This window comes from Peromyscus leucopus, chromosome 6 (assembly GCF_004664715.2).
Source record: "Peromyscus leucopus breed LL Stock chromosome 6, UCI_PerLeu_2.1, whole genome shotgun sequence".
Lineage (NCBI taxonomy): Eukaryota > Metazoa > Chordata > Mammalia > Rodentia > Cricetidae > Peromyscus > Peromyscus leucopus.
Genome location: NC_051068.1, coordinates 67871203 through 67899156, shown reverse-complemented (window position 1 = coordinate 67899156; position 27954 = coordinate 67871203). Strand labels below are relative to the sequence as shown.

Genomic DNA, 27954 nt, shown 5'->3' with positions numbered 1-27954 from the left:
AAATAGCTCAAAACTTCTCAAATTTGACGAAAAATATTTCAGATCAAAGAATCTGAACAAACCAAGAACCCAGTCACTTATTAATCAAGTTGCATAAAGACAAAGTTTAGAAAGGAAATCTTGGTTTCACAGAGAAACTCTGTCTGAAACCCACCCACCCCCCAAAAAAAAAGAATTGTCAAGGGTTTGATCCAGCCTGGGCTAAAGAAATCAAGATGACTACCAGCTTGTTCGAAAATTAGGCAGGGGCAAATACAGTGAAGTGTTTGAAGCCATCAACATCACAAATAATGAAAAAGTTGTTGTTAAAATTCTCAAGCCAGTAAAAAAGAAGAAAATTAAGCGTGAAATAAAGATTTTGGAGAATTTGAGAGGCGGTCCCAACATTATCACACTTGCAGACATTGTAAAAGACCCTGTGTCACGAATGCCCGCCTTGGTTTTTGAACATGTAAACAACACAGACTTCAAGCAATTGTACCAGACATTAACAGACTATGACATTCGATTTTACATGTATGAAATTCTAAAAGCCCTGGATTATTGTCACAGCATGGGGATTATGCACAGAGATGTGAAACCCCATAATGTCATGATTGATCATGAGCACAGAAAGCTAAGGCTAATAGACTGGGGCTTAGCTGAATTTTATCATCCTGGCCGAGAATATAATGTCCGAGTTGCTTCCCGATACTTCAAAGGTCCAGAGCTACTTGTAGATTATCAGATGTATGATTATAGCTTGGACATGTGGAGTTTGGGTTGTATGCGGGCAAGTATGATCTTCCAGAAGGAGCCATTTTTCCATGGACACGACAATTATGATCAGTTGGTGAGGATAGCCAAGGTTCTGGGAACAGAAGATTTATATGACTGTATTGACAAGTACAACACTGAATTAGATCCACGTTTCAACGATGTCTTGGGCAGACACTCTCGTAAGCGATGGAAACGCTTTGTCCACAGTGAAAACCAGCACCTTGTTAGCCCTGAGGCCTTGGATTTTCTGGACAAGCTCCTACGATATGACCACCAGTCACGGCTCACTGCAAGAGAGGCCATGGAGCATCCTTACTTCTACACTGTTGTGAAGGACCAGGCTCGAATGAGTTCATCTAGCATGCCAGGGGGCAGCACACCTGTCAGCAGCGCCAATATGATGTCAGGGATCTCTTCAGTGCCAACCCCTTCACCCCTTGGACCTCTGGCAGGCTCACCAGTGATTGCTGCTGCCAACTCCCTTGGGATGCCTGTTCCAGCTGCCGCTGGCGCTCAGCAGTAATGACCCCCATCTATCTCCTGATGCCTGAGCAGAGGTGGGGAAGTCCACCCTCTCCTTGATGCAGCTTGCGCCTGGTTGGGAGTGGTGAGAACTCTTCAGAAGCACCGTGTCTGAACCGTTGCTTGTGGATTTAGTAGTTGAGTCATAAAAAAAAAAAAAAATTATAATAGGCTGATTTTCTTTTTTTTTTTTTCTTCTTTTTTAAAAAAAAAAACTTGGACTTTTCATAACTCAGGGGATTCCCTGAAAAATTACCTGCAGGTGGAATATTTCATGGACAAAATTTTTTTCCCCTTCCAAATTCAGTATGCCACCACCGCCTTTAATCCCCGCACTCGGCAAGAAAATATTCTATTATCTATTTTATCTTGGTAAGTCCAAAGTTTTGTACCTAGTTTACTTTCTATTGTAACTAAGGAAAACTGTATAACTATGTAATCGTCAACCTCATCAGAGACCCAAGAAGGATACAATATTACCTGAGTAAACAGGAAGTGCAGAGCAAGCAACTTCCAATACTAAGAAACAACAGAGACATCTGGCTGTCTGGACAGTCACCCGAGGTCCCTCTGCAATGTTGGGGCATCCATCTTTGGCCTACAGGCCTAAAAACATCTGACAGACTTTTCTGTGAAGCAGTTGTTTTGAAGGACTGCCCTACCTTGTCCTGGCAAAGTTCAGCAGGTTTTTTTTTTTAAATGTGTGTCTTGTTTGTCCAATTTGAACAGCATACTGTCAAGCATACTGTCAGCAGTTGAGTTAGGGGCAGGGTGTCTGTCCCTGTCCCTGTCCCCGTCCCCGTGTGTCCCCCCCCAAGTAGCTAACTTTGTCACAAATAAAAGCAAACTCCATGTAGAGCTTTTCTGATGCCCATCATCCTCTTTTGGAGTAAACTGATGCTGCCAGGAACAGACATATTGTCATGAAAAGCACTATGTTATTCAAACATTAAAATGTCATATTCTGTAGGTCTCTGAAGTGTTTGGAGACCATTTACCTATTCAAACTATGTTTCTGATTGACCTTGAAAATATACCTAACATAACTATAAGTTTGATTGTTATCAATGAATAACTACTAACCTTTTTTTTTTTTATTATCCTAAACAGCTGTCAAGGACTAGAACTTTATATCACATTTTTAAATGGACTATATGGGCACAATACCTTAAACAAGAAATAGAAATACATGATTCAGTATAACAAAATTAACCTTAAATTTGTATCAATATACAAAAATGTGTTAAGCAAGAGTAGAAACACATCTACAGTATAACAAAATTAACCTTAAATTTGTGTCAATATACAAAAATGTCTTAAACAAGAGTAGAAACACATCTACAGTATAACAAAATTAACCTTAAATTTGTGTCAATATAGAAAAATGTCTTAAACAAGAGTAGAAACATATCTACAGTATAACAAAAAAAAAAATAAAAAAAAAAAAAAAAAACTACAGTATAACAAAAAAAAACCCTTAAATTTGTATCAGTATACAAAACTCCATACCAATGTAAAATATTTGAGACTAGTAGTTATCTTTTTAGTTTGAAAGTAGATTTAATAATCTACTCTTTTGTTAATGATGCAAAGATGTGTTACATTTGATTAAACAAAATTAACCTGGGGTCAGGAGGCTGAGTCAGCAACTAGCTGACAGGAAGTAGTAGGAAGGAACTAAGTGTAGCAAGGGTTCTTTAGTGGGGGCTGAGCAGAAGGATGGCCCCTTTTTCAGGAGATTTGAGCAAGGACAGAGGGCTAGCTATTTGCTGTTCAGCCTCTGTGAGCTAGGAGGATTTCACCAAAAAAAGGGGGGGGTATTGGAATAAGATAAAAGGTTAGATTACTGAATCTACTTTAAACTAAAAAAACAACTATTAATCTCAAATATTTTGTATTGGTATGGACTTTTGTATATTGATACAAATTTAAAGTAATTTATGTTATACTGTTTATATGTTTCTACTCTTGTTTAAAAGGATTTTTGTATATTCTTACATACTTAAGGTTATTTTTGGTACAACATATTGTATGTTTCTACTCTTGTTTAAGATACTATACCTATGCAGTTTATTTAAAAATGTAAGGTAATGTTCTAGTTTTTGAAATCTATTCTTATAAACTATTTAGGATAATCAAGAAACACAGGTTAGTAGTTAGTCAGCTATAACAATCAAATTTGTAGATGTTAGACATGTTTTCAAGATCATACAGAGATATATTTTAGATAGATAAATGCTCTTCAAATACTTAAAAGACCTATAGAATATGGCATTTGAAATGTTTTGTTAACATAGGGCCCTTCATTAACAGTGAAACAAAACTACTTTATAAAAGGATAAGGGGCATCAAAGAAACTCCATATGGAGTTTGCTTTCAATGTGACAAGACTAGCCATTTGGGCATGAAACTGCTCTTGCCCTGACTCCTGACAGTATGCTGTACAGACTGGACAATCAAGACACAAAGGAAAAAGAATTTCAAGCTTTGCCAAGACAAGGCAGGACAGTCTTTCAAGATTTCTGCTTCATAGAAGAGTCTGCCAGATATTCTAGGCCTTTAGGCTGAAGATTGATGCCCCACAGTTGCAGAGGAACTTTGGGTGACTGTCCAGGCAGCCAGATGTCTCTGTTGTTAAATAATATTACATCCTTCTGGGTATTTGGTGGAGTTGAAGTCTAAATAGTTATAGTTTTCCTTAGTTAATATAGAAAGTAAATTAGATATAAAACTTTGGAATTACTAAGATAAGATAATGGAGTATTTTCTCTGAATTTGCTAAATACAAATGGACTGAATATTGTAAATGTAAAATTCTTACTTGATAATGGTTTTTGTTCTGTAATAGTTTTACTATGTTAAAGTTCAAACCTATCATTTTTATTTAGACAAAAACAAGGAAGTGTTGTGGAATATTAGTTTAAGATGTGTTACATTTGTTTATGCTGTGGAATATTTGTTTAATGATGCAAACAGTGTTTCATTCTTTTATGTTGCATTTGTTTAACTTTGTAAATCTGTGTTACTTGGCCTGTCTAAACACCTGATTGGTCTAATAAAGAGCTGAACATCCAATAGCTAGGCAGGAGAGAGAAATAGGTGGGGCTGGCAGGCAGAGAGAATAAATAAGAGTAGAGAGAAGAGGGGGAAGCCAGGGACCAGCCACATAACCACATAGCCAGAGGAACTTTTGGTGACTGTCTAGGCAGCCAGATGTCTCTGTCATTCTAGATTTTTGGAAATTGCTTACAATGTACTTCCTGTTTACTTAGGTAATATTATATCCTTCTGGGTCTTTGATAGACTAGATAGTTATAATTATAGCTTTCCTTGGTCATGATAAAAGATAAATTAGACATAAAACTTTAGACTCACAAAATAGGATAGATGATAGAATATTTTTTTTAATTTTGCCAAATATAAATAGATAAGATATTGTAACTATAATTCTTATTTGATAACTGCTTTGTTATATATAATTTTACAATGTTAAAGTTAAAACTTCCTTTTTGATTAGACATAATTAAGAATAGCCTGTGTGTGTGATTTATTTGGGAGCTAGGTGGAGGGCTCACCAAAAGAGCCAAAATACCAACAACATTGTAACTGAGGACCAGCTTCCAATATTGCTGTTAGTTAATCTTTTCAGTCTTGTGGAATAATTCTGTTCCTAGTTGCCCATGAATTTAACATCTGCTTCACATAGGGTGAGTGCACACCATATGAAATGACTGCTTCCTTAAATATTCTCAAATCTAACATTTCTACAGAATTCCAATTAACTTCTGCATAGCCTTGGGGGTGCCTGTCATCTGGTGGTTGTTCTTGTATGGTACCTGGATAAATTAAGGTTGTTTTTTAAGAACCTAAGGCTGATCCTCTTTAGTTTCATGGTGCAACAGTATGGTAGCTTCTGCTTTAAATTCTTCTATCTATGTCTGAGTATTTTTCTTATTTTTATTAGTAGGTCTTTCTAAAGCTTGTATCTTATCAATAGTAAATCCTTCTAAGACATATCTTATCAGTCAAATTTTATTTTCATTAGTAAGTCTTTCTAAGGTTTGTATCTAGTCAATAGGAAGTCTTTCTAAACTTTGTATCTTATCAATCAAATTTTTCTTATTTTCATTAGTAAGTCTTTCTAAGGCTTATATTTTATCAGTAGTAAGTCTTTTAAAGCTTGTATTTTATCAATAGTAAGTCTTTCTAAGGTCTATATCTTGTCAATCAAATTTTCATATTTGGCCCAGTCATCCAACCATTTTTAAGGTAAATATGAATTATCAAACTGATAATAATTATGATCAACATTATGCCATGGCCAGCTAAGTTGTTTATCTCCTCATTTATTTTTTTCCATTTTCAAGCCAATCATAGTAACATTAAATAGGGTCCTAATTCCCTGCATTGTGATATTTCTGATTCTTAACATGGGAAAGATGGCCGGGCGGCGGTGGCGCACGCCTGTAATCCCAGCAATGGGAGGCAGAGGCAGGTGGATCTCTGTGAGTTTGAGGCCAGCCTGGTCTACAGAGCTAGTCCAGGACAGGCTCCAAGGCTACATAGAGAAACCCTGTCTCGAAAAACCAAAACAAACAAACAAACAAGCATGGGAAAGATTTTCTTCTTCTTTTTTTTGACCTAAATCCATGTTTAAAAATTCCCAGGTGTCTTACCAGTTCTGTTGACACAGGCAGCGATGTGCAGGGTAATCAGCTACAGTGACGATGTCGGAGGCTGGGTGCAGGAGGGGCCATGGTGGCTGTGCATGCACTGGGGGAGGGGGAACTAGCATAAGGAAACCTGGGGGAGCGATCTGTGGGGCTGGGATGCAGCATGGGGTAAGACCACCATGCCTGTCACTAGCAGCAGCTAGCTGTCACTGCTCAGCATGGCTGGGTAGAACAGTGCAAGGCCAGGCCCCTTGGCAGCGTGGGGTGGTGGCAACATCAGTAAAAGCCTGAGCCTTGCATGGTCTCAAGGTGGCTGAGCTGACCTGGGTTGGCGGTCCAGGGAGGGAAATCAAGGGAGGCCTGCGTGGCAGGAAGTGTGGGCACACCCGGTGGTGGGGTGTCTAACCCCAGTGGTGTTTTGGAGCTGGGGTGGGCAGCAGCTGAAGGCTGCTATAGAAAGACTGCCATGGGAAAAACCCCAAATGTGGAAAAACAGGTGTGGAGGGCCTGTGAGGAGGGAGACCTGCCAGTGGCAGCAGTGGTGTGGTTTAATAATGCCCCACATTGGGTGCCAGATGTAACGAATATCTAAATGGTCCCAGTATAATAAAAACTTGGGAGTCAGGAATTGAGATAAAGACCTGATAGTCCAAGGATAACAGACAATCAATTGGCTAACCCTCTTTCCGTGTTTTTCATGAACCACTTGTGTAACATGAATCTTAGAAGGTCTTATTAATAAAATCAAACCTGAGCCAGGTATTGGGGTGAATGCTGAAAGATCAGAGAAGCAGAACAAGCCACAGCTTCCTCACCTCACCAATTCCTCAGCTGATCCTGTTTCCTCGGACTGGATGCTTCTGAGTCCTCATCCAAATGGATCTCAGCCGAACTGCTTGTCGAAAGCCTGAAGCTTAACCAGCCAAAAGCTTCTAGTTTCTGGTTTTCATGCTTTATATACCTTTTTGCTTTCTGCCATCACTTCCTGGGATTAAAGGCAAGAGTCACCATGCCTGGCTGTTTCCAGTGTGGCTTTAAACTCACAGAGATCTGAATGGATCTCTGCCTTCAGAAGGCTAGGATTAAAGGCGTGTGCCACCATTTTCTGGCCTCTGTATCTAGTGGCTGTTCTGTTCTCTGACTCCAGATAAGTTTACTAGGGTGCACAATGTTTTGGGGAACACAATATCACCACACACTTCCTCTTTTCTCTTCCTGTCCCCTCTAGCAGACATCTTCAGGCCTCCAAGAACTCTACGGCTAATCCCAGCCAGCCAATTCCTCTCTAGCAGACTTGCTCAGTCCTCCACAAACTCTATGGCTAGTCCTGGTCAGCCAATCATTGATTATTGATTCAATACCTTTATTGGCAATAGTGAAATGGCTGGATGAATAATCCTCCTTCAACAGAGATCAGCCTGACTCTGCCTCTTGAGTGCTAGGATTAAAGGCATGTGCTAGCTACACATAATTTTTTTTTCTTTTTTTGGTTTTTCAAGACAAGGTTTCTTTGTGTAGTTCTGGCTGTCTTAGAACTCACTCTGTAGACTAGGCTGGCCTCAGAATTACAGAGATCTGCCTGCATCTGCTTTCTGAGTGCTAGGATTAAGGGTTGCACCACCATCACCTGCCCACATAATTTATTTTTAATTTTAAAAAAATTCCTCCCAGAAGAGGCTATAGGCCCAGAACATAGCTTTGAGAAAACAATCTCTTGGCGTATGTGGTCTGAGAAGATATTACAGAGATACTTGTAGGCACGTATTTACGGAAGTTAGTTCCTTTATGGAACAGAGCCACGGGGCTGGCTGTGCTGTCGTTACTCTCAATGAGACCATTCAGTGGGCGCCTTTCCCGCCAAGCTCGGCCTCACCTGGCAGGACTGGAGCTCAGCCAAGGTCAGAGTGTTGCTATCTGTACAGATCTGGAGTGTGCCCTCCTGGTTCTCCGTGCCCATGCTCTATGTGGAAGGAGAGACAGCGTCCAACAGCCTCTGCACCTCCTGGTGCGTATCACCAGGAGACTGATTCACTTTTGGGCGACATCCTCCGTTCTTCCAAGGTTGCAGCAATGCTCTGCAAAGGGCCCCCGAAGGGGATGGAAGAGGGTGTCAGAGGGGAGCAGACTGGATGAGCAGGCAGTCAGAGTTACCGCTAGGAGCACTCTCCCTTCAGAGCCAACAGACGCATGCCTAAGTTGGGAACATGCTCCAGAGGGAATAGATCTCCAATATTACCATGAGGAAAAGGACTGGGACCATTCACAGGAACGTGCCTTGCAATACACAGGGTGACTTCATAGAGAGAAAAGAAAATTACTCTTCCCTGAAGGTAATCAATGGAAAATTCCTAAAACTCTTCACAAACCCTTCTACTGGGGACAGACCCATCAGGTGGCACAACACTCTTTATAATCGAAGGAAAATACATCTTTCAAAAATCATTAAACAGTTTGTCAGGTGCTGTGGGATGTCTTTCTGTATGCTGTGAATATGTGTTGCTCTGATTGGTTGATAAATAATGCCATTTGGCCTATGGCAAAGTCAGATTATAACTAGGGGGGAAATTGAGGGTAGACAGGAAGAGAAAGGAGAGGCAGGAAGATGCCAGCCTGCCGCCCAGGGAGCAACATGCCAGCAGACCGGTAAGCCACGACAAAACATAGATGAATAGAAATGGGTTAAATTAATATATAAGAGCTTGCTAGCAAGAAGCTTGAACCATAGGCCATGGCCATACAGTTTGTAAATAATATAAGCCTCTGTATGTTTACTTGGGTGGGTCTGAGCAGCAGGGTGAGAGAGATTTGTCTAGACCGTGGAGGACCCGGTGGGACACAGGAAAACTTTGACTACAGCCAGAGAAATAACTCCATGAATAATTGTCAGTGCACTGGGAGGTACCAAGGGAAAACTGGCGTATAGACTTCATCCACATGCCCAAGCACAGGGACATATGACACCTCTTAGTATTGGTAGACACTTGCTGTTTCAAGTGTTCCCCTGAAGAACAGAAAAGGACTCAGAGGTTGCAAAGGTATTAGTGCCTGAAATTATTCCCTACGGTGATATTTTATTTGTACTGAAATGTGATTTTAATTTTATGTTAATAAATAAGTTGCCCTGGGGTCAGAGCTATTAGAGCCATAGCAAGAGCGTGGTGGTTAGAAGAGCTAGGTAAATTTCTGTGTGTTCAGGGATACAGCCAGTATTGGAGACATATGCCTTTAAGACCTGGAGGGCGGTACTTACAGGCAGTGACGAGGCAGTCATGTGGTTGGGTTTACCACCAATGAGAAGGCAGAACAGAAAGACTATTTAAAGACAGACAAACAGGAAGAAGCTCTCTCTCGGGGAAGTTAGGAGCACTGCAGGAGTTAAGATTTTATCTCTGAGCTCTGACCTCTCAGCTTTCTCTTTTACATTGGCTCTGTGTTTCTTATTTTAATAAGACAATTGGTTACATCTATAATTCCCAGATTTGGACTCCTCAAGAGTGTCAGTGGCCCTTCCTGTAAGGTGACCATTACTCAAGGATAAAATATAGTCCACTACCTGGACACCACAGTCCTCTTAGTGGGAGTGTAGAAACGCTAGTGAGGTCCTTGAGGGACATCTGAGAAAAGGAAACTTCCTTCTGTGGACTGCTTTGCCGTCCGCAGCTCTGCTGTGGGTCAGGAATGCCTGCCTCAGGCACTAGGCTTAGGTCCCCACGAGGAGCCACGGGAGTGGCCATTTCTCACCCATGATTTTCTTCTTGATAAGGAAGCTACTACCTAGATATACAACAGACTCTCCAGTGCCTACACTGTAGTCCACAGACATGCCCACCATTGTCCCATTTCAGAGATCAAGTGCTGGTCAAATATTACCCCTTCCCTAGAACCTACCTGGAGGGACCTCACACTTGTGATACCAACTCTACCAACGGCTATTGTAATGCCTGGAATGGAGTCCTGACTTCATCATTCCAGTCAAGCTTTGGAAGCCAAAAGAGGAGAAACTCTAAGAGCCCAATAACCCAGACAGGGCAGATACTGTTGTGGTCTGTTCAGGAGCTGAAGTCCCCTTTGGAGGCTGGAGATGTGATTCAGTGGTTAAGAGCACATACCATTCTTTTTTTTTTTTTTTTTTTTTAAATTATTTATTATGTGTAGTCTGTCTGCATGTACACCTGCAGGCCAGAAGAGGGCACCAAATCTCATTATAGATGGCTGTGAGCCACCATGTGTTTGCTGGGAATTGAACTCAGGACCTCTGGAAGAGCTGGAATAGAGCCCACATATACCATTCTTGGAAAGTACTGGAGTTGCTTCTTTGAACCCGTGTAACACAACTTCCAGGGGCTCTGACGCCTCCATTCTTTGCAGGCCCCTGCACTCCTGTTTACATACACAGAACCACACCCATACCCAAAAGTCGGCAAGATGACTCAGTGAGAGGAGGGTTTCTATCATTGTGAAGAGACACTATGACCACAGCAACTCTTATAAAGGAAAATATTTAATCCCAGCACTCAGGAGGCAGAGCCAGGCAGATCTCTGTGAGTTCGAGGCCAGCCTGGGCTACCAAGTGAGTTCCAGGAAAGGCGCAAAGCTACACAAAGAAACCCTGTCTCAAAAAACGGAAAAAAAAAAAAAAAAAAAGGAAAACATTTAATGGGCTCTGGCTTACAGGTTCAGAGGTTTATTCCATTGTTGTCACAGTAGAAAGCATGGTGGCTTGCAGGCAGACATGGTGCTGGAGAAGGAGCTGAGAGTTCAACATCTTGATCCACAAGCAGCAGAAGTGAATGCCACACTAAGCCTAGCTTGAGCATCTGAGACCTCAAAGCCTGCCCCTACGGTGGCACACTTCCTCCAACAAGGCCACACCTCCTAATAGTACCACTCCCTATGGGCCTATGGGGGCCATTTTCTTTCAAACCACCACATTCCACCCCCTGGTCCCCGGAAGCTTGTAACAATATCATCATGCATGCAAAATGCGTTCAGTCCAACATCAAAAGTTCCCATAGTCTATCACAGTCTCAAACTTGTTTAAAAGTCCAAAGTCTTCTGAGACTCCTTCAGTCTTTTAACTGTAATGCCCTGTAAAATCAAAATCAAAAAACAGATCACATACTTCCAACATATGATGGCACAAGACATACATTACTGTTCCAAAACGTAGATAAGGGGACATAGTGAGGAAATACTGGACCAAAGCAAGACTGAAAACCTGATTGAAAATGGCCCCCATAGACCCTGACTGAAAACGAGACTGAAAAGCCTGTCCCTACAGTGACACACTTCCTCCAACAAGGCCACACCCACTCCAACAATGCCACACCTCCTAATAGTGCCACTCCCTATGGGTCTATGGGGGCCATTTTCTTTCAAACACACACAGAAAAGTCAGTTTACTCCTCCATCATAAGATATACCTCATTTTCTGTTCTTAAGGCTGGCCAACTTTTTGTTTCTGCCTGCCTCTCCCAAAGATGAAAATGCATTAGATAATAAAGGCAATTGCTGGGTCTCCGGACTCCTACCCACTTCCAGCACTTTAGACTTCTGAGTCTAGTGTCTCATCTTGAAGGGGAGGATTTGGAATTAATTACAACACCACATTAACTAGGCCAGAATTAGTGCTAGATGAGATGTTTCTCAACAGCCTGTTAATTCAACTTGAGTCAAAGGGACAGGGGCTTGGCCCAGTGGCACACACCTTTAGTCCCAGCACTCAGAAGACAGAGGCAGGCAGGTAGATCTCAAGTTTGAGGCCAGACTGATCTATATAGCAAGTTCCAGAGAAGCCAGTGCTATATAGTAAAAACTGATAAAATCATAAAGAGATATAAACCCCCTTTTTTTTCCAGTAGTCCTGTTCTCACAATTAGCTAAAACAATCATGGATATCAAGGTGGGTATTTTCAAATTTGGGATATGGCTACTTAAGCCAGATGCCCCCTGATGTGGGGAATGGCAAAACCATACTTGTTCAAAGTAACCCATACCTAGGATGGGTACCCCCTGACTTACGGCAAAATTTGATTGTTGTTCATGCATTGGAACAATGGTTTGCTACATCAGGTCTTGAGGCCAGACATATATTGGACAGTGTCTTAGTCAGTGTTCCATTGCTGGGATGAGACAAGACCAAGGCAACTCTTATAAAACATTTCATTTGGTGCTTGCTTAACGTTTCGGAGTTAGTCTGTTACTATGTCTGGGAGAATGGTATACACACTGCAGCAGTGGCTGAGAGCTACATCCTGAGCTGGAGAGAGAGAGAGAGAGAGAGAGAGAGAGAGAGAGAGAGAGAGAGAGAGAGAGAAAGCCTGGGCCTAGGTGTGGGCTTTTGAAACCTCAAAGCCCACCCCCAGTGACACACTTCCTCCAACAAGGCCACACCTCTTAATCCTTCGAATCCAGTGGTTCTCAACCTTTTTAATCCTGGAACCCTTTAATATAGTTCCTCATAATATAGTTGTGGTGGCCTCCAACTATAAAATTACTTCGTTGCTACTTCATAACTGCAATTTTGCTACTGTTACAAATTGTAATGTAAGTATCTCATTTATGTAAATATATATGCAGGGTATCTGATGTTACCCCTGTGAAAGGGTTGTTTGATCCCCACAGGGGTCTCAACCCATAGGTTGAGAACTACTGTGTTGTAGAATATTATTTCAAGATGTGTTACATTCTTTTATGCTGTGGAACATTTGTTTAATGATGCAAAGATGTGTTGCACTCTTTTATGTTGTATTTGTTTGACTCTGTGAAGCTGTGTTACTGTGCCTGTCTAAAACATCTGATTGGTCTAATAAAGAGCTGACCAGCCAATAGCAAGGCAGGAGAAATGATAGGCGGGGCTGGCAGGCAGAGAGAATAAATATGAGTAGAAATCTGGGAGGAAGATCAAGGAAAGATGAAAGAAGTCACCCAGCCATACAGCCAGCCATGGAGTAAGAATGAAAGTAAGATACACAGAAGTAAGAAAAGGTAAAAAGCCCAAGAGGCAAAAGGTAGATGGAATAATTTAAGTTAAAAGCTGGCAAGAAACAAGCCAAGCTAAGGCTGGGCATTTAGAATTAAGAATAAGTCTCTGTGTGTGATTTATTTGGGAGCTGGGTGGTGGGCCCCCAAAAGAGCAAAGAGCCAAAAAAGTGAAAAAACAAACAATACAAAAAACCAACCAACTACACTGTTGTTCTAATCCTTTCAAATAGTGCCACTCCCTGATGACTAAGCATTCAAACATAAGAGCCTGTGGGGGTCATTATTATTCAGACCACCATATTCCACTCCCTGACCCCCATAAGCTTGTAGCCATATCATAATGCAAAATGCATTCAGTCCAACTCCAAAAGTTCCCATAGTCTATCACAGTCTCAACTCTGTTTAAAGTCCAAAGTCTCTTCTGAGACTCATGGCAATCTCCTAACTGAAACCCCCTGTAAAATTAAAATCAAAAAGCAGATCATTTACTTCCAACATACAATGACACAGAATAACATTACCATTCCAAAAGAGAGGAAATGGAACACAGTGAGGGAATATTGGACCAAAACAAGAACAAAAACCAGCAGGGCAAACTCTGAATTCTGCCTCTCCGTGTCTGATGTCAAAGCTCTCTTCAGATCTCCAACTCCTTTCAGCCTTGTTGACTGCAGTACACACCTCTCTCTCTCTCTCTCTCTCTCTCTCTCTCTCTCTCTCTCTCTCTCTCTCTCTTTCTCTCTCTCTCTCCTCTCTCTCTCTCTCTCTCTCAGGCTGGTTCCACACCCAGTCTGAACTTTCCAAGGCAGGTATCTTAGGACTCTGGCATCTTCACCATCTTGAGGTCATGGATGCAATCCAGGTTTTACCTTCATAACTTCATGCAATGGCCTCTCGGAGCCCCCATGCAGGGACACCTGTAGATGTAACCAACCATCTTATTAAATAAGAAACACAGAACCAATGTAAAAGAGAAAGCCAAGAGGTCAGAGCTCAGAGCTATAATTTTACCTTTCCTCCTGCGGTGCTCCTAACTCTCCAAAAGAGAGCTACTTCCTATGTGTTTGTCTTTAATATAGTCTTTCTGTTCTGCCTTCTCATTGGTTGTAAACCCAAACACATGACTGCCTCATCACTGCCTGTAAGTACAGCCCTCCAGGTCTTTTTTTTTTTTTTTTTTTTTTTTTCTTTTTTCTCCTCTTTAACACTGCCCTTTCATTCCCATCTCTGCCCTGTTACAGCTCTACAGCCCTCCAGGTCTTAAAGGCATATGTCTCCAATGCTGGCTATATCCCTGAACACACAGAGATCTATGGGATCTATGGGTGTGTTCCACCACTGCCATGCTCTTTCTATGGCTCTAATAGCTCTGACCCCCGGGCAACTTTATTTATTAACATACAATTAAAATCACATTTCAGTACAAATAGAATACCACCATAGACACCCCTGACACACACCTGGCCCTAGCCACGGAGGGAGATTCCATAAGCCCTTTCTTCTATCCTTGACTCTAAAGTCAGAACCACGCGACCAAAGCTGCCGAGTTCTGCGGCTTGCTGGGCAGGAACTTGGCCCCTCCTTCACCTGAATCTGCACCAGTTTTCTGTTGTAGATGGCCTCCTTTATTGCTTAAGTCAACCTCTAGCACTGGCTACCCCCAGAGGATGGACTGGCAGATGTACTCTAGGGTTTCTTTGGATGCAGGACAGAGAAAGATAAGTAAGAAGAACTCCAGAATGCCCCCTGTGCTGGCTTAACCATATTAACCAGTGGTCGCTGGATCTGATGCCTGTGACCTCATTAGACGTGTCGCTGGACCCAAAGCGTTTACTATTAGTATGACCATAGAGCTTCTATTCTTATCCCCCGCTACAGGTCTAGAGGATGTGACTTGGCATATTGAAACTCTTACTAAACACACACAAAAATCTTTAAGTCACACAGCTCAAGGAATTTCTCTTCCTTCAAAACATTTTTTAAAATTTAGAGAATTATTCATCTTATGTGTGTGAGTGTTGTGCCTCCATGTACATGTACCACAAATACACCTGGCACCCTTGGAAGTCAGAAGAGGGCATTGGATCCCCTGGTACTAGAGTTAGGGATGATGTGAGGACCAGGCTGGGAAACAAAGTCTGGTCCTTTGCAAGAAAAGCAAGCGCTCTTTTTTTTTTTTCTCCTTGCTTACTAGACTGGTTTCTCTGTGTAACAGCCCTGGCTGTCCTGGAGCTCACTCTGTAGATCAGACAAGGCTGGCCACAGAGATCTGCTTGCCTCTGCCTCCTTAGTGCTGGGATTAAAGGTGTGTGCCATCACCCCCACCCAAACCTGTGATCTTAACACTCAAGAGGCCGAGGCAGCCTGGGCTACCTGGAAAGGCCCTGTCTCACTCCTGTACCCAACTCAACAATCATTACCACAGCCTACGGTCGGCCATCCATTACCACGGCCTACGGTCTTCAGTCCATTACCACAGCCTACGGTCCATTACCACAGCTACGGTCCACCATTACCACAGCCTACGGTCGGCAATCCATTACCACAGCCTACGGTCTTCAGTCCATTACCACAGCCTACGGTCGGCAATCCATTACCACAGCCTACGGTCTTCAGTCCACCACCACAGCCTACGGTCTTCAGTCCATTACCACAGCCTACGGTCGCATCCTACCACAGCCTACGGTCTTCAGTCCATTACCACAGCCTACGGTCGGCAATCCATTACCACAGCCTACGGTCTTCAGTCCACCACCACAGCCTACGGTCTTCAGTCCATTACCACAGCCTACGGTCGGCAATCCATTACCACGGCCTACGGTCTTCAGTCCATTACCACAGCCTATGGTCTTCAGTTCAGTGTCTCTAGATGTCTGTTGAGTTCTTCATACATCCAAGTAGCTCGGGGAGATATTACATTCCACATGAGAGGCTTTGGAGAATACCAGACAGACAGGAGACCTGGATTTGAGTTCACCTAGCCACTGTGTGGTCATGAAGGAACGCTTGGGCTCAGTATCTTCATCTGTAGACTAGGATCTGTTGCTCTCAATAGCATAAGGAGTTCTCTCTAATTTTTTAGTGACCCTGACTGAGATGAAACCAGGATTCATGGTTTTGATGCAGAAAAGAATTTCAGTATGCCTTTAATACCAGCACTAGGGAGGCAGAGGCAGGCAGATCTCTGAGTTCAAGGCCAGCCTGATCTACACAGTGAGTTCCAGGACAGCCAGAGCTATACGGAGAAACCCTGTCTTAAACTCCACCCCAGAAAAAGACAGAGTCTCACTATATCCCTGGCTGGCCAGGAACTCAATATACAGACCAGGCTGGCCTCCAGTTCACAGAGGTCTGTCTGTCCCTGCTGCGATTAAAGAAATGCACCACTATATTCAGTGAGTTGCAGATTTTATTAAATATTTTTAAATTAATTAATGCATTTTATTTTTCGAGACAGAGTCTCACTGTATAGCTTCTTTCTTGCTGTCCTGTTTCACTATGTAGATCAAGCTGACCTTAAATGTAGAAATCCATATCTCCTGCCTCCCAAGGGCTGGGATTACCACCAAGGCTGGTATGTGCCACCATGCCTGGCTAGTAGGTATTTTAGCATGGGTGTGGGCTTCTTGAATAGAGAGTCACAGAAAGTAAGATATGCTTAAGTGTGGGTGTGGCTTCCCCAACGGAGAATCATAATTGTCTTAGCATTAGCTGTATATGCATTTTTTTGTGGTGCTCATGTTCTATCTCAAAAGGTTGCCATAGAAACTTAAAAGCAACCTCTTTCTTTCTCTTGGTAAGTAAAGTTAGAGCTGCAGAGGTGCGGTGGATGGAACTATAATCTGAACATTTTGTTATCCTATTTTATTATGGAACTATAATCTGATAATGCTGGCCACCAAGGTTACACAATAGTCTCTGGCTAGAGTCCTGGAAAGTGACAGATTTTTAGCTGGGAAGAGAGAAAGGCCTTTAGCAATTGCTCCTTGTGTTGGGTTCTTGCTCCTCAGTTGTTGAGAGGCTTTCTAGAATCCTGGGGGGGGGGGCGCTGCTTTTCCTTCTCGTGTCCTCTTACCTTGCCTTTCTAGCCTACCTCAGTACTGCTTCACAGTGTTGTCCTCAGGACCAGGAGGACTATCCGTGAAGCAGGGTCCCTCCCGTCAGCACAGGGGGAAGCCAGTCCTGTGAGGAGCGGGGATGAAGGGCCTGACCAACCTCCCTACATTCTAGTTCTACATATCAGATAAAGCCATTTTCTTTTCTAAGTTACACGTGTCACCGATGTAACTATTATTTTAAAGCTGGGATAATTGGTTTTAAAGACTCTTCCTTATGTTTTCCTCTGGCAGGTAATAATTATGTGTGTAGCAACTGTGTGTCTGAGCAGACGGGGGTGGGGGTGGGGGAGCAGTGAGCAGAGGCAGGTGTCCCCCACCACGGCTTGTACGCTACGTAAAATAGGGACCCACCCCCGAATCCGAAGCCTCATGGCCCGACAGTGCCTGGCAGAGTTTCTGGGTGTATTTGTGCTAGTGGTAGGTGGGGTAATTGAGGGGCAGGTTGGATGAATTGAGAAGGGAGGTCGGCCAGGGTTTCTGGCTCTTCTTGGTGTCGTTTTCCCCTTGTAATCCACTGCCTTTCACCTCAATTTCTTTTCTTTTCCTTCTCTCAGTCTCTTTCCTCCTTCACTCCCTCATCTCGAGTTTTGTTTAAGGTCTTGCTTTGTGTCCTAGGCTGGGCTCAACAGACCTCAAAGATCCTCCTACCTTAGCCTATTGTTACTCTTTTTTTTAAAAAAAAAAATTTATTTATTATGTATGCAGTGTTCTGCCTGAAGGCTAGAAGAGGGCACCAGATCTCATTACAGATGATTGTGAGCCACCATGTGATTGCTGGGAATTGAACTCAGGACCTCTTAACCTCTGAGCCATTTCTCCAGACCCTGTTACTCTTTTAAAATTTTTTCTTATTTCTAGTCTTACCTGGCAGGGGATAAGCCATGATCACGAAGGTGGTTTTCTCCGGGCAAGGCTCATCCCTCGCACACCAGATGTGCTAAACCCTAAGATTTCTCCAAATGTGGGCAACTCAGCTGTACAATTTGTGGTAGTGGGGACTGCGTTCATGCTGTCTCCTGAGGAAAGCATTTGTTTTCTTCTTTATTTTCTTACTATGTAGGCTTGGCTGGCCTGGAGCTCACAGACACTCCCCTTGAGTACTGAGAGTAAAGTCACCACCACACCTTGTAGCTAAAGTTCTCCTGGTCCTGCCTGGCCCACAGTCAGGACCAATCTCTCCCACCCGCCAGTCCCGCAGCCACTCAGACCCAAATGAACACACAGAGACTTACATTAATTAAAGCTGCATGGCCTAATGGCCCAGGGTTCTTGCTATCTAGTTCATATATCTTAAATTAACCCATTTCTATAAATCTATACCTTGCCATGTGGCTCGTGGCTTACTGGTGCATTACATCGCTGTGGCGGCTGGCAGCGTCTCCTCACTCAGCCTTCCACCTCCCAGAATTCTCCTCTCTCCTTATCCCGCCTACTCTATACTTCCTGCCTGGCTTCTGGCCAATCAGTGTTTTATTTATCAATCAATCAGAGCAACACATTCACAGCATCCCCAGCACTTCCCCTCTTCTTTTTTCAAAAGGGAAGGTTTTAACTTTAACATAGTAAAATTACATATAACAGAACAATTATCAAGCAAGAATTACAGTTACAATATCTAGTCTATTTATAATATCTAGTCTATTTGTATTTGTCAAAATTAAAGAAGATATTCTATCTATCCTATATTTGTGAGTCTAACGTTTCAAATCTAACTTATCTTTTATCATGACTAAGGAAATTATAACTATCTAGTCTTTAACCACATCAAAGACCTCAGAAGGATATAATATTACCTGAGAAACAGGAGAAGGATGCAAGCAACTTTTGGAAGTCTTGTGAGAGTAGACAGAGACAGCTGGCAGCCTGGACAGTCATCCAAAGTTCCTCTGTAAAGTTGGAGCATCTGTCTTCAGCCCACAGGCCTAGAGTCTCTCAGTCATTTCTCTCTGTGTCCTGAAGAATGTCTGGCAGTTTCCTCTGTGAAGGACCATTTTGTCAAGCAAAGTTCAGTGGTCACCTTCTTATGCATCCTGTATGTCCAGTTGATCAAGCAGTCCATGCAAGAACAGTTTCTTGCCCAAATGGCTATTTTTCCCAAGAAGAAGATAAATCAAATTGAGGACTGAAATCAATGAAATAGAAACCAAGAGAACAATACAAAGAATCAATGAAACAAAGAGTTGGTTCTTTGAAAAAATCAACAAGATAGACAACCTCCTATCCAAATTAACCAAAAGGTAAAAAGAAAGCACCCAAATTAAGAAAATCAGAAATGAAAAGGGAGCCATAACAACAGACAACGAGGAAAGCCAGAGAATCATCAGGTCATACTTCAAAAACCTGTATTCCACAAAATTGGAAAATCTGGAAGAAATGGACAATTTTCTAGATAGACACCACATACCAAAGTTAAATTAAGACCAGATAAACTATTTAAATAGACCAATAACCCCTAAATAAATAGAAACTGTCGTTAAAAGTCTCACAACCAAAAAAAAGCCCAGGACCAGATGGTTTCAGTGCAGAATTCTACCAGATTTTCAAAGAAGAAATAATTCCAATACTCTTCAAATTATTCCACACAATAGAAACAGAAGGAACCCTACCAAACTCTTTTTATGAGGCTACAATTACCCTGATACCCAAACCACACAAAGATGCAACAAAGAAAAGAGAACTACAGACCAATCTCCCTCATGAACATTGATGCAAAAATACTCAACAAAATATTGGCAAACCGAATCCAAGAACACATCAAAAAAAATTATCCACCATTACCAAGTAGGTTTCATCCCAGGGATGCAAGGATGGTTCAACATACAAAAATCTGTCAATGTAATACACCATATAAACAAACTGAAAGAAAAAAAAACCACATGATCATCTCATTAGATGCTGAAAAAGCCTTTGACAAAATCCAACACCCCTTCATGATAAAGGTCTTAGAAAGATCAGGAATACAAGGAACATTTACATAATAAAAGCAATTTATAGCAAGCCAACAGCAAACATCAAATTCAATGGAGAGAAACTCAAAGCGGTTCCACTAAAATCAGGAACAAGACAAGGCTGTCCACTTTTCCCATATTTATTCAATATAGTACTTGAAGTTCTAGCTAGAGCAATAAGACAATAAAAGGAGATCAAAGGGATATAAATTAGAAAGGAAGAAGTCAACCTTTCACTATTTGCAGATGATATGATAGTATACGTAAATGACCCCAAAAATTCTACCAGGGAACTTCTACAGCTGATAAACTCCTTCAGTAAAGTGGCAGGATACAAGGTCAACTAAAAAAAAATCAGAGCCGGGCGGTGGTGGCGCACGCCTTTAATCCCAGCACTCGGGAGGCAGAGGCAGGTGGATCTCTGTGAGTTCGAGGCCAGCCTGGTCTCCAAAGCGAGTTCCAGGAAAGGCGCAAAGCTACACAGAGAAACCCTGTCTCGAAAAAAAAAAAAAAAAAAAAAAGTCAGTAGCCATCTTATATACAAATGATAAAAGGGCTGAGAAAGAAGTCAGAGAAACATCACCCTTTACAATAGCCACAAATAATATAAAATACCTTGGGATAACACTAACTAAACAAGTAAAGGACCTGTTTGATAAGAACTTTAAATCTCTAAAGAAAGAAATTGAAGAAGTTATCAGAAAATGGAAGAATCTCCCATGCTCATGGATAGGTAGGATTAACATAGTAAAAATGACAATCTTACCAAAGCAAACTACAGATTCAATGCAATCCCCATCAAAATCCCAACACAATTCTTCACAGACTTGGAAAGAACAATACTCAACTTCATATGAAAAAACAGAAGACCCAGGATAGCTAAAGGAATCCTGTATAATAAAGCAACCTCTGGAGGCATCACCATCCCTGACCTCAAGATCTACTATAGAGGTATAGTAATAAAAACAGCTTGGTACTGGCATAAAAACCAACATACAGACCAATAGAATTGAATTGAAGACCCTGACATTAATCCATGATTATATGAACACCTGATTTTTGACAAAGAAGCCAAAACTATACAATGGAAAAAAGAAAGTATCTTCAACAAATGGTGCTGGCATAACTGGATGTCAATATGTAAAAGATTACAAATAGATCCATATCTATCATCATGCACAAAACTCAAGTCCAAGTGGATCAAAGACCTCAACATAAATCCAGTTACACTAAACTTAATAGAAGAGAAAGTAGGAAGTACTCTTGAACGCACTGGCACAGGAGATGATTTCCTAAATATAACACCAGCAGCACAGACACTGAGCACAACAATTAATAAATGGGACCTCTTGAAAGAGAGAAGCTTTGTAGGGCAAAAGACATGGTCAATAAGACAAAAGACAGCCTACAGAATGGGAAAAGACCTTCACCAACCCCACATCTGACAGAGGACTGATCTCCAAAGTATACAAAGAACTCAAGAAACTAGACATCAAAATACTGAACAATCCAATTGAAAAATGGGCTAAAGAGCTAAACAGAGAATTCTCAAAAGAAGAATTACAAATGGCTGAAAGACATTTAAAGAAATGCTCAATATCCTTAATCAGAGAAATGCAAATCAAAACAACTCTGAAATACCACCTTACACTTGTCAGAATGGCTATGATCAAAAACACTAGGGGCTGGAGAGATGGCTCAGAGGTTAAAAGCACTGGCTGCTCTGCCAGAGGTCCTGAGTTCAACTCCCAGCAACCACATGGTGGCTCACAACCATCTGTAATGGGATCTGGTGCCCTCTTTTGGCATGCAGGCAGAACACTGTACACATAATAAATAAATAAATCTTTAAAAAAAAAAAACACTAACGATAGTCAATGTTGGAGAGGATGTGGAGCAAAGGGAACACTCCTCCACTGTTGGTGGGAATTCGAGCTTGTACAAACACTGTGAAAATCAGTATGCAGTTTCTCAGAAAAATAGGAATCAAACTACCTCAAGACCCAGCCATACCACTCTTGGGCATATACCCAAGGAATGCTGATTCATACCATAAAGATACATGCTCAACTATGTTCATAGCAGCACTATTCATAGTAGCCAGAACCTGGAAACAACCTAGATGCCCATCAACTGAAGAATGGATTAAGAAAATGTGGTACATATACACAATGGAGTACTACTCAGCAGAGAAAAACAATGACAGCATGAAATTTGCAGGCAAATGGACGGAACTAGAAAAAAATCATCCTGAGTGAGGTAACCCAAACCCAGAAAGACAAGCATGGTATGTACTCACTCATAAGTGGATTCTAGATATAAAGTAAAGAACAATCAGCCTGCAACCCACAGAACCAGAGAAGCTATATAGCAGGGGGGACCCTAGAATGACTGTGGCTTATAATAAGTTTTGGCTTTGCCCAATCACTGGGCAAGCCTCAGTGAAACATTTCACTATTAGGATAAGAATTTATACTGTATCAAGCTGATAATAGAAAAATAAATAAATAAATAAATAAATAAATAAATAAATAAATGAAAAAAAAGTAAAAGTAGGTTCAATAATCCACCTTTTTATTCTCTCTTATCTATATCCTATATTTCCATATCATATCCTGCTTTCTTTTTTTTTTTTTTTTTTTTTTTTGGTTTTTCGAGACAGGGTTTCTCTGTGTAGCTTTGCGCCTTTCCTGGAGCTCACTTGGTAGCCCAGGCTGGCCTCGAACTCACAGAGATCCGCCTGGCTCTGCCTCCCGAGTGCTGGGATTAAAGGCGTGCGCCACCAACGCCCGGCTCCTGCTTTCTTTTTTAAAAAGAGATTGTATTTATAATCAACCTGTTTTAAGTAAAAATATTAGTTTTACTCTGTCTCACACCAGAGAGCTCTTCTGATATGGGACAGAAAAATCAGTTTTTTTTTTTTTTTAGCAATATGCTTGGCTTTAGAGAAGGAGTGAGCCAATTCCATCTCCAAAGCCAGCTTGGTATATTTGGAAATTTGGGCGTAGCTTCTCATACTACTTCCTGCTGGATGAGGGCGCTGTATCTTATGGGGACACAAAGAAAATTTTAGGCTCATGGGGTAGTCCGTGAGGCTGTATTGTCTTAAACCATTCTGGATGTTGGATCATCTGGGCCATGGTGTCATCGGAGACCTTTCAGGGGGTCTTGGCTGGTCAAACCTGATGTATCTTAATCTGGAACAAATCCATAGCCTCTTGTTTCCTTAGAAACAAAAGCAGAGCCTCCTTTCCAAAGCAACATATTTTTAGATCTTGAGATCCAAATTTTGAAGTCAAGGTACCTTTAAAATATACATATTGGTTTAACTCATCTGCCTTTACAATCAAATATCTCTCTGCAGTTAAAAACTCCAAAGACAACACAATCCAGATTCTCTGTGTTATATCCATATTTACATGGCATATTTTTATAGTACTCTTACTTTGTCTTTAAAGACTTTATTTTTTAAAACTTTCTATTTGTTTAATATGACTGTCTATATTCCTTTTTTTTCTTGTAAGCCACGTACAATTTTACAGACATTGTAAACCATTTAAAGTCTTGTTCCATCTGAATCTGTCTTATTGTGAACCTATTGCTTTAAACTACAGCATTTCTAAGACTGAAACGCAGTTCTGGCTGCTGGCTCTGCCCACCTCAGCTTCCCAACATGTTGATGGTATATTTACCACCACTCTGGGTCTGGAGCCATGTGCACCATCAACTATCAGAAGCAGTTCTATCAAAGCAGTGTGTTACCCAGAAGCCTCTTTTTTTTTCAGTCTGTACTAGCAAAAACTAAATCCACCATACACCATAATGTGCATCTTGCAGACATCTCATTCCTGCCATACTGCAGGTCAAGTTCTCACACCAGGAACCCACCATATAGTAGCTCATGCATGCAGGCTGTGCCTAACTTGAGAGAGACAATTAGGAAGCTGTTTTTAGCTCCATTTTAGAATCTTCTTTCTCAGGTTTTAGGTGGAAATTCTTGCCCCACATTGGGTGCCATTTGAATAATGGGAGGCGGAAGACGATGCCAGCCACTGCCTTGATGAAAAGCAGATGTAAAATACTGGTAAGCCACAAGCCATGTGGCAGGGTATAGATTTATAGAAATGGGTTAATTTAAGATATAAGAACTAGATAGCAAGAAGCCCGCCATGGCCATACAGATTATAAGTGATATAAGTCTCTGTGTGTTTACTTGGCTGTGGGACTGGCGGGTGAGAGAGATTTGTCCTGACTGTGGGCCAGGCAGGACCAGGAAAACTTCAGCTACAACCCCTGGCTCCTACTTTTCCCTTTAGATCTCTTCCTTTCCTCATCTCTCACCTTTCTTCTTTCTTGGCCTCTACTTCTATTTCCTTTCTCTTTGTTTTCCTTCTTTTTGAGTTTCTCAAATTTGTTCACTTTTCCTGGTGGTTCCCCACAGCTGTTCTCTCTCTCTCCCATTGGTCTCCTGGGCTCTCCATCTCTCATCACCTCTCTACCCACCAGCTCGCCATACAGCGTTCTGTGGCCCACGCTGTCACCAGAGAAGGAAACAAAGGTGACTTCTTCCAATGTTTCTGGCCACCTCTCTGGCTGTTACAGTAGCTATCTACATGGCAGGCAATGTCTCAGGTGGGTAGGGTGGGGTCTGAAAGTGGGACCATACAGTGTGCATGTGAGTGATGGGGGAGGGCAGATCCTTTTGGTGACTCACGGGCATTACCTCCTTGAGCTCGACCAGTGCCCTCGACTGAGTTATGCCTTTGACCTCATCCAGCCCCTCTCCTTCCTCTAGTTAACTGTTCCCACCTAGAGTTATCTGAAAGGAGGGAACCTCAATTGAGAAAATGCCTCCATAAGACCCAGCTGTAGGCATTTTCTTTATTATTTTTTTTTCCCCAGAGCTGAGGACCAAACCCAGGGCCTTGTGCTTGTTAGGCAAGCGCTCTACCACTGAGCTAAATCCCCAACCCTGGCATTTTCTTAATTAGTGATTGATGGAGGAGGGCCCAGTCCATTGTGGGTGGGGCCACCCCTGGGCTGGTGGTCCTGGTTCTGTAAGAAAGCAGGCTGAGCCAGGCGGTGGTGGCGCACGCCTTTAATCCCAGCACTCGTTAGGCAGAGCCAGGCGGATCTCTGTGAGTTCGTGGCCAGCCTGGGCTACCAAGTGAGTTCCAGGAAAGGCGCAAAGCTACACAGAGAAACCCTGTCTTGGAAAACCAAAAAAAAAAAAAAAAAAAAAAAAAAAAGAAAAAGAAAAAAGAAAAGAAAAGAAAAAAGAAAGCAGGCTGAGCAAGCCATGGGGAACAAGCCAGTAAGCAACACCCCTCCATGGCCTCTGCATCAGCTCCTGCCTCCAGGTTCCTGCCCTGCTTGAGCTCCTGTTCTGACTGCCTTTGGTAGTGAACAGCCATATGGAAGTGTGAGCCAAATGAACCCTTTCCTCTCCAAGCTGCTTTGGTCATGGTGTTTTGTTGCAACAATAGAAACTCTGACTAAGACACCATTCTTCACACCAGACGCCTGGCTCACTCAGGCAGAAATCTATAGCAGAGCATTGAGGGTAATTACCATTATTACAAAAAGCTGCCTCATACCTGAAGCCCTCATCAGCTTGTCTCTCAATACGTGCTGTGTCAGCATGCCCGGCCTCAGCCTCGAGACACAGCGTGCTGCAGGGACACCAGGAGATCTACTCAGGTTCAGAACCTGGCTTCACGTGTGACTTTGAAAAATAAATCACTTAGAAAAATCCATGTGTTTGAATGTTTTGCCTGCATGTACGTCTATGCAAGCGCATGGGGTGCCTGAAGAGGGCATCGGATCTCCTGGGACTGGAGTGACAGATTATTTTGAGCTGCCCAAGATCCTCTCCAAAAGCAGCCAGGGCTCTCAATCACTGAGCCATCTCTCCAGTCGCCACATCATTATCTTTTTGCGGCTTAATTGTTTAAACGATGTGATGGAAATAAGCATTGTAGGAGGAGCCACGGAGTTGTGATAGTGTTTGGCAGTGGTATCTAATACTGTCTTTCCCCCATTGTGAAGGAGCCCACCTAAACCCAGCCTTCTCTCTGGCCATGTGCTTGGGGGGCGCCTCCCTAGGCCACGCCCCCTCCCCTGGGCCACGCCCCCTCCCTGAGCCACGCCCCCTCCCCTGGGCCACGGTCCCCCCATTTGCTGCTTTGTGTAACTGTTGTGTGCTTCTGTGCCTCAGGAGCTCCCTGCATCCCGTGGTAGCAGAGGGGACAGGACTGGGGGCAGCTGTTGTGGGCAGGGGTGCCTTGCAGGGGTTTGGGATAAACAAAGAAACTCTTGAGTGTCTCTCTCCTGAAGATGCCCTCCAGCACTACACAGGCGGGAACCTGACAGTGACTGGTCCCAAAGAGACGGCCTCCATTTTTGCCGCCTGCCCTTCCCCCTGTCTGTCCCTGATCAATGGCTTCTTGGATCAGGTAAGTGTGAAGGGAAGGCATGGGAAATTGAGTCCCACCTTTGACTTGTTTACAGAGGACCTCAGCCCGTTGTGCAGATTTTGGGTGGAATATAGTCAGTTCTACCTCGGCATTCCTAGCTTTCTGCTGGTCAGGTGGCACAGAGGTGGGGCAGGAAGTGTTCGAGGGAGGGAGGACGGATGAAGCACCCACCTGGCAGATGATGGGTTTCCTTCTAGCACCATCAACCCCAAGGTTCTGGGCACCTGGACGCTGATTGTGGGGCTGTCAGTGATCCCAGACAGACGGAAGAAAGGAGTGCTGCAGGGCTCGAGCCTGTGGTGGTGGGACTGCTGATGCTTGCCATCGGACTAGCCATGGATGCTAACGTGGTTTTCCGCTCCACCCTGTCCGGGACCTGAGCCCACGGCTCTTCACCTACTTTGCTGGCTGGGGCTCTGAGGTCTTCAGTAGGAGACAGTTTCCCTTGGTACAGTCCTCCAGTCTCCTCTATTAATAACTTTGTCCCTGCTTCTCTACCCCCACCCCCCTTTTTTTTATTGGAAACAGGGGCTCACTGCATACCAGGTTGGCAAGTGCTGGGATTAAGGTGTGTGCCACCGTGCCCAGTCCAAGTTCTCTTCATTTAAGTAGTTCTCTGGAACTAGTGTTCCTTCTTCAACTGGCAAAGTCTCCCCTCCTTCATAGCTCTCCTGTTCCCCACCCCTTTCATGGAAATAGTAGATTCAGAGGAGTCCTTGGGCATGCCATATTGCTTCTTTGGCTTTAGTGACCCTGTCAGCTAATTCCCCAAGACTAGAGGCTGGACTAAGCTGTGCTGGGGACCTTCCCATTAATGAAGGTGACCCCATGCTCACTGAGGGATCTGTCACGACAGGAACTAGCTTGGGACCTGCCTTTCTATTCTCAGTTCTTCAGGTGCGGTGTGTCTGAGAGAATCACCTCCGACATCTCTCTTTTGCCTTCCATTACAGGGAATGGCTGGTGGTGGGTGCCTGTGGTGGCTCCTATGCTGGGGTCCACCCTCGGCACAGTCACATCCCAGCTCCTGGTGGCTCTGCACCTCCCTGAGGACCCAGAGCCAGTTCCAAAGGTGGGTAGCAGCTCAGCTTGAGGCTTCAGACGTGGGAACTCCAGCTCAGCTGGAGTGTAAGCTGTGATGATTGCCAACCTTCTCTCACTCTGCAAAAGCACCATGACCTGTCAAGCTTGCAAGACAGATATTCTCTGTGTTAATATGCCAGACCCCGGGACGCTTCTGTTTACTCTCTCCTGCTTAAACTGGGGAGAACCAGAGGACATGATCAGGCTCTTCTTCCAAACTGGTCTTTTCACCCTGAGGGCCTTTAGGCACACAGTTCCTTAAAGTGGCCGCTAGGGGGTGTGCGCACTGGCCGCTGGCTTTGGGAAGGTTTCTAGAATCTGTTGGGTGGCGAGGTACTACCATCCTTTGAGGGGTAGGGACCAGGGGCTTCTGGAGAGAAGCTTGGTTTCC

The 27954-nt window shown here is 43.1% G+C and overlaps 2 protein-coding genes and 1 non-coding gene across 3 annotated transcripts; all 3 read left to right on the top strand.

Annotated features, from left to right (window-relative positions):
* The first annotated feature begins 337 nt into the window (after positions 1 to 337).
* LOC114707943 (casein kinase II subunit alpha-like) lies at positions 338 to 1354 on the top strand. The gene has a single exon (XM_037206805.1). The coding sequence runs from the start codon at positions 428 to 430 to the stop codon at positions 1280 to 1282; it is 855 nt and encodes a 284-aa protein (XP_037062700.1). The 5' UTR covers positions 338 to 427; the 3' UTR covers positions 1283 to 1354.
* A 13612-nt stretch (positions 1355 to 14966) lies between these two features.
* Positions 14967 to 27954, top strand: Aqp10 (aquaporin 10). The gene is given in 12 exon segments (XM_028890837.1): positions 14967 to 15030; positions 15364 to 15519; positions 15618 to 15809; positions 17400 to 17473; positions 24511 to 24571; positions 24574 to 24636; positions 26053 to 26459; positions 26694 to 26757; positions 26760 to 26825; positions 26828 to 26909; positions 27429 to 27546; positions 27548 to 27954. Coding segments are annotated over 12 exon segments (1419 nt in total). The 3' UTR covers positions 27620 to 27954.
* LOC114707961 lies at positions 17913 to 18074 on the top strand. The gene has a single exon (XR_003736726.1). It is a non-coding gene; the product is annotated as a U1 spliceosomal RNA (small nuclear RNA).

What these genes read in the sequence shown, in the direction of transcription:
- LOC114707943 (XM_037206805.1), top strand. Translation starts at nt 428, where the DNA reads ATGCCCGCCTTGGTTTTTGAACATGTAAACAACACAGACTTCAAGCAA.